General features: G+C 39.4%; 3 protein-coding genes across 5 annotated transcripts; 2 read left to right on the forward strand and 1 right to left on the reverse strand.

The window, feature by feature from the left end:
* The first annotated feature begins 95 nt into the window (after positions 1–95).
* On the forward strand, positions 96–3,179 carry dnaja (DnaJ heat shock protein family (Hsp40) member A). Of its 2 annotated transcripts, none has more exons than XM_003440436.5 (8): positions 96–254; positions 583–724; positions 1,182–1,356; positions 1,466–1,570; positions 1,658–1,885; positions 1,982–2,212; positions 2,329–2,429; positions 2,534–3,179. In XM_003440436.5, exons 2-8 carry the CDS (start codon positions 593–595, stop codon positions 2,747–2,749), a joined length of 1,188 nt encoding a protein of 395 aa, XP_003440484.1. In that variant the 5' UTR covers positions 96–254; positions 583–592; the 3' UTR covers positions 2,750–3,179. The 2 variants fall into 2 exon arrangements, with proteins under 2 accessions (XP_003440484.1, XP_025764568.1); XM_025908783.1 differs by having other exon boundaries at positions 190–343.
* On the reverse strand, positions 3,175–5,473 carry rps27l (ribosomal protein S27 like). 2 transcript variants are annotated; one of them, XM_003440435.4, is made up of 4 exons: positions 5,374–5,473; positions 4,803–4,911; positions 3,947–4,057; positions 3,175–3,375 (listed from the first exon to the last, which is right to left on the reverse strand). In XM_003440435.4, the coding sequence occupies exons 1-4, from the start codon at positions 5,377–5,379 to the stop codon at positions 3,347–3,349; spliced, it is 255 nt and encodes an 84-aa protein (XP_003440483.1). In that variant the 5' UTR covers positions 5,380–5,473; the 3' UTR covers positions 3,175–3,346. The 2 variants fall into 2 exon arrangements, with proteins under 2 accessions (XP_003440483.1, XP_025764571.1); XM_025908786.1 differs by lacking the exon at positions 5,374–5,473 and adding an exon at positions 5,167–5,295.
* A 1,192-nt stretch (positions 5,474–6,665) lies between these two features.
* On the forward strand, positions 6,666–9,670 carry LOC100691065 (ras-related protein Rab-8B). Its single transcript, XM_003440434.5, has 8 exons — positions 6,666–6,936; positions 7,477–7,537; positions 7,639–7,699; positions 7,795–7,872; positions 8,022–8,111; positions 8,225–8,290; positions 8,384–8,434; positions 8,530–9,670. Exons 1-8 carry the CDS (start codon positions 6,813–6,815, stop codon positions 8,620–8,622), a joined length of 624 nt encoding a protein of 207 aa, XP_003440482.1. The 5' UTR covers positions 6,666–6,812; the 3' UTR covers positions 8,623–9,670.
* Positions 9,671–9,714: the final 44 nt, after the last annotated feature.

The raw sequence follows: 9,714 nt of genomic DNA on the forward strand, positions 1-9,714 counted from the left end.
TGGCCTCATATGTATCCATTCGAAAAAGTAGGTCACGCTATATAAGAAGGAGATCTAGTAACCTCCACCCCTCCCTCGTCCCCCTGCTTGGGTCCTTTCTAGACTCCTCTCTCTCCGCCAACGAAACATCCGGTCCCGCTTCTCGAAGCTCTCCAGAAAGTTCTGCACTGCAACGCGGCTATAAGTACCTCCCACTTTCCCTCCGCACTCTCACAGCAAAGGCGACTCAAAGCTTGGGAGGCAGCAACTGGAAAGTAAGGCATTAAGACTTCAATTTCAAATAATAATTATCTTTCTCAGGAAGAAATACCAGCAGTTTCATTTAAGGTTGACTATAGCCAAGGTGAATATGGGCGACATGCACATGTCTTTTAATGCCGGTTGTATAGCTTTCCCGTAATGTGTGAGGCATACTGAAATTTAGCAGTCCGTTAACGCTGGGTTTAACGAGATAAAACCGAGGTTAGCCGCTGTTTTGCAGCTAGCGTGAGGTTTGCTCTTTGTTTAATATTAGCTGTCAGTGTGTTTCAAGCTGTAACCTTGTGTGTAACGTGTTCGTGGTGTGTGTTATTTTCTCTTTAGGACAGTCACCATGGTTCACGAAACCGGCTACTACGATCTTCTGGGTGTCAAACCCAGTGCTTCACAGGATGAAATCAAAAAAGCCTACCGAAAACTTGCCTTGAAATATCATCCTGACAAGAATCCAAACGAAGGAGAGAAGGTGAGTTTTAAAGGTGTTTTATTGTAGCAGTTCAGCCCTTTACGTGCTACTGTTAAAGCCGCTTCTAATTTTAAACCGGCTACTTTAAAGACCAGTGGGAACTTTCTGGAATGATCTATGCGCAGCTGACTGTGTGTGGCTACAGGAAGACCTGCACGCTTGAACTGACTTGACGTTTTTGGCTACTGTGCGAAAGTAATATTTAAAATTAAATGTGCTGTTATTGTATTCTATTTTATTCATCATTTATGTGACTTTTTTAAGTAGCATTGTCACAACACAAGTCGTACGTTAAGTAAGCCTAATAAAGGATCGAAGCAAAGAAACTAGCACAAGTTATAATCGACTTACTATGACCTGGATGACTGAAAATCTACACAAACTCAAGTTATAGCTGTAGTGGAGTCACTCATTCTGGCTTTTAAAAGTAATTCAATTATTTGTTTTATATCTGCAGTTCAAGCACATTTCTCAAGCATATGAGGTGCTGTCAGATCCAAAGAAGAGAGACTTGTATGACCAAGGAGGGGAACAAGCCATCAAAGAAGGAGGGATGGGTGGCGGAGGTTCTCCGATGGATATTTTCAATATGTTCTTTGGAGGTGGAGGACGAATGCAGAGGGAGAGAAAAGGCAAGTTGGCTCATTGAGTTCTCAAGCTAGATTAAGTTTGAAGTGTTGTGTATTCCTGGCATTTATAACATGAATGTTGTGCTTTTTTCTTTTTTTTTTTGTCCTTTAGGGAAGAATGTGGTTCATCAGCTTGGTGTCTCACTAGAGGAGATGTACAATGGTTCAACAAGAAAGCTCGGACTCCAGAAGAATGTCATTTGTGAGAAATGTGAAGGTGAGTACCAACTTAATTGGAGAAACAAAAATACCAGTGTTTGGAGTAATACAGAATATTTAATTCCTTTTTTCCTTCTCATCATAGGCTATGGTGGCAAGAAGGGTGCTTTGGAAAAGTGCACAAACTGCAAAGGAAGAGGAGTGCAAATCAGGGTACAGCAGGTGGGACCAGGCATGATTCAGCAGATCCAAAGCATGTGTCCAGACTGCCAGGGACAGGGCGAGAAATTTAACTCAAAGGATCGCTGCAAGAACTGCAATGGGCAGAAAGTAGAACGCAAGAAGAAAATCCTTGAAGTTCATATTGACAAAGGTAAAGCCCTCACCTATCTGAGACATCTGTATTATAAAAATGCTTTTCTTGTTGTTTTCAAAAGCAGGTTTAGCTAATGATGCGTCTGTTGTGCAGGTATGAAAGACGGTCAGAAAATTACATTCCATGGAGAAGGTGACCAGGAGCCTGGCCTGGAACCTGGGGATGTCATCATTGTGTTAGATCAGAAGGATCACCCAGTTTTCCAGAGACAGGACAATAACCTAATAATGAGGATGAACATCAAACTCGCCGAGGCACTGTGTGGATTCCAGAAGACCATTCAGACTCTAGACAACAGAACGCTTGTTATCAGCTCACAACCAGGTAAGTGTTTGAATTCAGCTGGCCTTGAGTGCTGGCTCGTCTGGTGAACGATTGTGAACAATGGTAATATAGATTACAATATTGAATTTTTTTTTTTTTTTTCTTCAAATCAACAGGTGAAGTCATTAAGCACAATGATGTCAAATGTGTTATGAATGAGGGCATGCCACTTCACAGAGATCCCTATGAAAGGGGACAGCTTATTATTCAGTTCCAGGTAAGTTGAACATCATTTCAACAGTGTAACACAATTCTGGATTTAAACTGAAGCCACAGGGTGGGAAACATTTTCAGCTGACTTAAATTCATTTTATCCTGCAGGTGGAGTTCCCAGAGAAAAACTGGCTCCCAGAACATCTGATGTTCCAGCTGGAAAGACTTCTTCCGCCCAGAGATGATGTGATGGTCACAGATGACATGGAGGAGGTAGAACTTTGCGAGGCCGATTTGCAGTCACAACAGAAACGCTACAGTGGCGAAGCTTACGAGGAAGACGATGACAATCCCAGAGGTGGCGTCCAATGTCAGACACAGTGATTGTAGTCCAAGTCTATATGTAGAGCATGTGTGTTTTGTTTTGTAAATGGAAAGGTTTAACCCATGCCTCCGGTCCCTTTCATTAAGTAATACACTGTAAATTTGTGACATCACATTTAAAACTGTTGCCAATCCTTTTTTTTTTTTTTTTTTATTATAAATTAAACTCGGGACACAAACATGTAAGTGGAGTAGGGTGCACCTAAAGTTGTCAGTGGTTTGTTTGGGTTTTTTGTCTGTTTTGTGCATGTTATGTTCTATTTAAGTGTGTATTTTGTTTGTTTTCTGAAATTAACAGCACAAATGTCTTCATATGAACCTAAATGATGACTTGTATGCTTTCTGTGAAGGTGAAATTCAAGTCAAATGCTTTTTTTTTTTTTTTTTTTTTTTTTTTTTTTTTGTACAATAAATACCCAGAATGCTTAAACTTTTATTGCTGTCTTTATTTACTGAGATTTGCGTATTAAATTCTGCCAGTAACTTGTCTACAAGTTAAAATTTGTATGATTACTAGCCATTGAACACCATTTAATCAATGGGAAGATTAGTAAAAAGGCACTGCTTAAATTCAGACATTACGTTTCCGATGTCCATCTAATGTTGCTTCCTCCTAAAAGAGCAACCTGTGGAACAAAAAACATAATTACTTGATCTGTTTTCACATCTCAATTATGCACAGTTCAAAGGCCCCAGTATACCCGCCACTGGTTGCGTTGCACGGCAATGGTAATGCATTACTGTTGCATCTAATTATGCTTACCGTGGCAGCAGGTATCTGCTGCAGTATACTGAGCCCACAGTATAACTACCTGATAATACCTCCACATCAGAGCTGATATGGACGCCAAAAAAGCATAACATATAAGACTTCTTTCAAAGGTTCATTTTTTTTTTTTTTTTTTTTTTTTTCCCCCCCATAATCATGTTTTTCAAATTGTTGCAACATCTCTGAATCTGAGCTCCTTTACTGTTATTAAAACAGCAGTAAAAACCACCACATTTGTGCACTAGTCTTCAACCCGGCTGCAGGGGTGATGACAATATTCCAGCTTACATAAAGTACCACTGGTAGAAATGGTGGCTTTGTTGTACAGTACGTTTTGCCAGGTGCCACACAGCAGGTATAATGGTGCCCATACACTTACGATCAAGTATTTACGTCTCTATCGGTACAGACTGTTCTGGATGTTTTACCCTCTGTTAGTCTGGCCTTTCCTCCTTTGGGCTGGCACAGCACTGTTGAGCATCCCACACAAAGTACCACTGTCTGTGCATGACTGAACACGGTGGTGATCTTGTAGCAGCCTGCAAAGAAATGGTGTTAAACATTTACTGTTACCTTTCTGTGCTTGCCATATATGTAAAACATGATTAAAAGAGAGCCATGGAACATGTGAATAAGAAATGGCTTAAAATCACAGCAGCTGCATAACTTATTACTCTTTTATGAGGACTTGCAGCGCATGTGTATTTTGAACTAAACTAGATCCAATCAAATACTGTATTTGTGTGGGACACATTGCTAACTGTAAAGCAGATTTTATGTGACCTTCCCAACTCCCTTGAAACTCACCCCAATAACTTTTAAAACTATTATTTCAGTTGCTGCTCTGCATAGTTATCAATTGCCTTTCAGTGCAAATGAATCGTCAACTGGCTCATGACATTTTAAGCTATAGTCAAAAACAAAAAACAAATACTGAGAGTTGAGAGTTTTTAGAGGTTTACGAGCCTTTCCTTTTATCTCTGCCAATTTGAACAAAATCTGCTTAACTTGTGTTTTTTTGGTGACTTGCAATTTTCTACCATGGCCGTAGTAGGCAGCAAAAGACTGGAGCATATAAACCTGCAGGAGTGTGCAACTTTTCTTCTCAATTGCTTTACAGAAATAGCTATCTTTATAGAACTGCCTTTTGAAAACTAGATCCAATCAAAATGTGAAACACTATGTCCATATGTAGGATCAAAGGAAATAATAAAATGCTGTTAAGACCCACATAAAGAGGGACATCTGGTGACCATATAGTATTGTATAAAATTTATTGTATACCTGGGCATTTCACGTCCATAAAGTAGGAGTTGGGACTCTGAACAAGTCTTTTCTTTTTATGTTGTCGTCTCTCATGGTCAAGTGACGGGTGGAGAAGGTCTCTGGCCAACTGAAATGAAAAGAAAGGTCCAGACAAATAAGTGGGATAAACCGTGTTTTAACTTTTTAGCTCACTTTGGTAAACCTTCTTTTAAACATTAACTATTGCATTTACATCTTAAGTAAGCACCACAGTTATTCTTGTGTACTAGAGGTGATTCGTTAAACGCAAAAAATGCAGTCGTGAAAGTTTGCAGGCGATGACTACTTTTTGGTCCGACATGACTACGTTATAAGTTACATCACACAACTACTAGTTTCATACCACGGTGTTTCAGCAAGTAGTCGCCACCCGCCGTCAGCTATCGTTAGCTAGCTAACCCTCACTCCATGTGTTGCTGCTGCAACAATGTCAACAACACAACTGCGAGGCTTCACGGTGTAAACACGGTAGGCATCGTCTCTGAAATGCACGTATGGACCTACCATGTTGAAAAAAGCATACAAATTAATACGAAACTTTGTAACTTACAGGCATTTTCGCTGTGCAAATCTCTGCGCATACGTGTGCCGATTAAACAGATAGCATCTCAGAGCACAGCAGCGGGGAATGACTCGAATCTTACAGTGTGCTGAAAATGGTGAAGACAATAAAAATAAAATAAAATAAAATAAAAAATAGAAAAAATAAAACTTGATTTTAGGTTTCCAAATATACTATATATATTTTATTTCCCCAAAAATATAGAATATTTTAGTATACTAAACATTTATAATATCTTCGTATTAGGGTTATCACTTTAAAAAAATAAAATTATATATACACTAGTCAAAGGTTTGGGCACACCTTCCCATTTAATTATTTTTAAATTTATTTTCATGACTATGAAGATTGTAGATTCTCACTGAAGGCATCAAAACTATGAATGTATTGAAAAATTATGTAGTGAACAAAAAGTGTGAAATAATTTATAACATATTTTTATATTTTAGAGTGTTCAAAATAGCCTTTGCATACTATCTGCATTCTCTCGATGAGGTTCATGAGGTAGTCACCTGAAATGGTTGTCCAACGAGATGCTGAGCACTTGTTGGCCCTTTTGCCTTCACTCTGCGGTCCATCTCATCCCAAACTATCTCAGTTGGGTTTAGGTCAGGTGACTGTGGATGCCAGGACATGTGGCCCAGCACTCCATCACTCTCCTTCGTGGTCAAATAGCCCTTACACAGCCTGGGGGTGTGTTTGGGGTCATTGTCGTGTTGAAAAATAAATGATAGTCCAACTAAATGCAAACCGGATGGGATAGCGTGTCACTGCAGGATGCTGTGGTAGCCATGCCAGTTCAGTGTGCCTTCAGTTTTGAATAAATACCCAACAGTGTCACCTGCAAAGCACCCCCACACCATCGCACCTCTTCCTCTGTGCTTCACAGTGGGAATCATGCATGTAGAGGCCATCAGTTCACCTTTTCTGCGACGCACAAAGACACGGCGGGTGGAACTAAAGTTCTCAAATTTGGATCTCAAATCCTGATAGGAGACACCACCAAAAGTGGTTGAGAACAACCCAGCTGAGGTCCTGTCACCCGTGCAGACAAAGCAGCTCTTGGCCAACCAACCACACATAGTGATGGCTGCTAATTAGCAGAAGACCTCAGTTGTGATACATGTAAGCCCAGCGGACAGCAATATCAGGAAGAAGGAGCACAAGAAATCAGAGAAGTACCAGGGCCATTAGGAGCATTCCCAAAACTGGAAGTCTGTGTCCAGAAGTGATGGTTAAAATCTCATTGTCCCTTTAAACTACAAACCCCCACAATGCCAAGCGGGAACTGACGTCACATTTCTCGGCACCGGGCTGTCGCTAGTCTGCCCGGTCTGCAACAGACAGCTGAGGGGTTTCCAGACGGGGGATCCCAGCTTCATTGCGGCCTTATAATATCGAAACGCAGAAGTGTGAAGTTTATTTCAATGGCGAAAACGTACGATTATCTCTTTAAACTCTTGCTTATCGGAGACAGCGGAGTCGGCAAGACATGTCTGCTGTTCAGATTCAGCGAGGACTCCTTCAATACCACCTTCATATCTACAATAGGTGAGTATTCTGCTGACGCCCCCCAAGGATAAATCTAATAAAATGAATGCCGGCATCCACATAGTCCAGCGTTTTACTGCATTGATCTGTCAGTAATAGTAGCTAGTGAATTTTTTCATGAAAGTAAGGAGAAGGACAAACGACCTAAAAGGGAAATAACTGCATATGAACCAGACAATGGGAGTGTGAGACTAATGAATAATGCTATTCTGTCCTTGAAGACTCGTATGCCCTAGCAGGGTTAAATACAGAATGAAATCAAAGCCACAGTCAAGACTTTTGACTTCTGTTACACTGTAGCTTTTATGCTGAAAACAGTATTGTGATAATTATGTTATAAACCTGATAGGCGCTGCAAATTTACACTGCAGCTATTTCTGCTTATTCCTCAAAATATGTTCCTCTAAAACGTGACACGAGATCACATTTTACCATTAATTGCAGAAATGCCTGGTTTCCTGTGTATGTGAGGCATGTGACAAATTGGATGGTGTAAGGTAACTAATTAAGCTTACGTGGCTCTTACTTGCTTTAATACAGGAATAGACTTCAAAATCAGGACAATAGAGCTGGATGGAAAGAGAGTCAAACTTCAGATATGGTATGTGTAATTTGACTGAGGTTTTTCCTTTTTTTATGGGAAAGTCTGACTGACCTGCACTTTAACCTGCTCCCTGTGTTGTTGATTTGATGTGTAATTAGGGATACTGCGGGCCAGGAGAGGTTTCGCACCATCACTACAGCATACTATAGAGGAGCAATGGTTAGTTTTTTATTTCTCACTATGTTGCCATATATCTACCTTACCCTTACACGTCGGGGTTCATAAATTGTTATTATTATTATTTTCCTTCCCAGGGTATTATGCTGGTCTATGACATCTGCAATGAGAAGTCCTTTGAGAACATAAAAAACTGGATTAGAAATATTGAAGAAGTGAGTTTCAAATTTAGTAATATTATTAGTATTTTTTTGTAATTTAAATTCTGTGATTGCTAATTATAAGTAAATTATAGTTGTTTTTAATACTCATGGTATCATACTTTAAATAACCATAAATAATGAGTCTTATTTAATTCTGCCAGCATGCCTCATCTGATGTGGAGAAGATGATCCTGGGCAACAAATGCGACATGACTGACAGGAGACAGGTGTCTAAAGACAGAGGTGAAAAAGTGAGTCTGAAGCTAGTTGTTACCAAAAAGCAAGCATCAAGCTAATTCTGTTGCAGTTATTCCAATTTTCAGCGTTTGGCATAAATATAAATCTATGTTTTTATTTCACCTAGCTGGCCATTGATTATGGAGTTAAATTCTTGGAAACCAGTGCAAAGTCTGGCTTGAATGTTGAAGAGGTAAGCTGGATGTTTTACCCTTTACCATAAAGCATGACTTACACACAGTATATGTATGTGTAATATTTCTTTTTGTCTTTTATGTCACACAAGGCTTTTTATACCATGGGAAGAGACATACTGCATAATTTGAGCTCAAAGTCGGTAAGTTGATAAAGGTTTCATTAATTAGTCGCTATCCCGTACTTTGTGTCACGGTCTGTATTTACATTTCTTCACCATCAACTTTTTTCTTGTAGACTGACAACAGTGCTGGAGGATCAGGCAAACCGGTCAAGATCACAGAGAAAAAGTCGAAGAGAATTAAATTCTTCAAGTGCTCGCTCCTCTGAGCTGCTCACGTGTGTGGCGTGACATTGGTGTTTTGGAGGGTTTCCGCCTTTTGGCCTTCCTCGCTGCGGAGGCGGCCGTGGTCATATAATCATGGGGCCTTATTGCCAGCTGGACTTACAGGTTCATGGGAGGCTGAGATGCTACCCTGATCTGCTGACCAGACGAGGATCAATGAGGAACGAGGCTTTATATGTGTTCATGCAAAAAGACTGATGCATGAATATCAGCAGTGGTTTGTAGCTCACCCTGCAGTGCCTGCTGACTGTGGACATGTCTGTAGGATCTCTTAAAAAATATCTGTTACAAATATTGGTCTCATAAATGGGAAATGAAGAAAAATAGAGTATTTCATACAATGTAGCATCATTTTATATGCACTACCTATTGTTACATTTACTATGACGATGCTGTAAGATAATCAGAGTTTCAGAATTGGTTGTAATTGTCTGTGTGAATTCATATATATTAAGATTGTGGTATCCAGTGTTAATGCCATCATTTCTAATTGTACATGTGTGCCTATTTAAAGTCACAGTATTGCAATAGAAAGACAAAAATATGTAAAGAAAAAATAGCAACAACAAAAGAAAAACCAACCTACTGTTTTTTTACATGTTATTTTTAATAGAACCTTTATTTGTACAGGGTTCTGTGTCAAAACAAAGCTGTGAAAGAGTTTGTTTCTTGGAAGCTTGTACTTAATACATATTGTTACACAGTTGTCAGTATTTGCATGAAAGCTGTAGGGAGACCTCAGACTATTAAGCACACAGTATCTGAAATAGAAAACGTTTACAGACAGTATTTGAAAAATGTTGAGCATATATAGGAAGTGAAAGTTTTTGCTGTTCACATATTTTGTGTGTCATCACAAGTAGCAGTTGTGTTCTTGCTTTTATTTCCTCTCGAGACTGTAGACACAGAGCACCTTCCCTTCACACGTCCAATATGAAAACACAACGACTGGAGAAAGCTGTAATGTGAATGATAGTCTTTGTAAACTACTGTATGTTACATCAGTGAAGAGTAAAAATGGAAAAGAAAGTGGATCTTTACGGGAATGTTGATTTTTTTTTTTTTTTTTTACACAA

The sequence above is a fragment of the Oreochromis niloticus genome, linkage group LG7 (assembly GCF_001858045.2).
Source record: "Oreochromis niloticus isolate F11D_XX linkage group LG7, O_niloticus_UMD_NMBU, whole genome shotgun sequence".
Lineage (NCBI taxonomy): Eukaryota > Metazoa > Chordata > Actinopteri > Cichliformes > Cichlidae > Oreochromis > Oreochromis niloticus.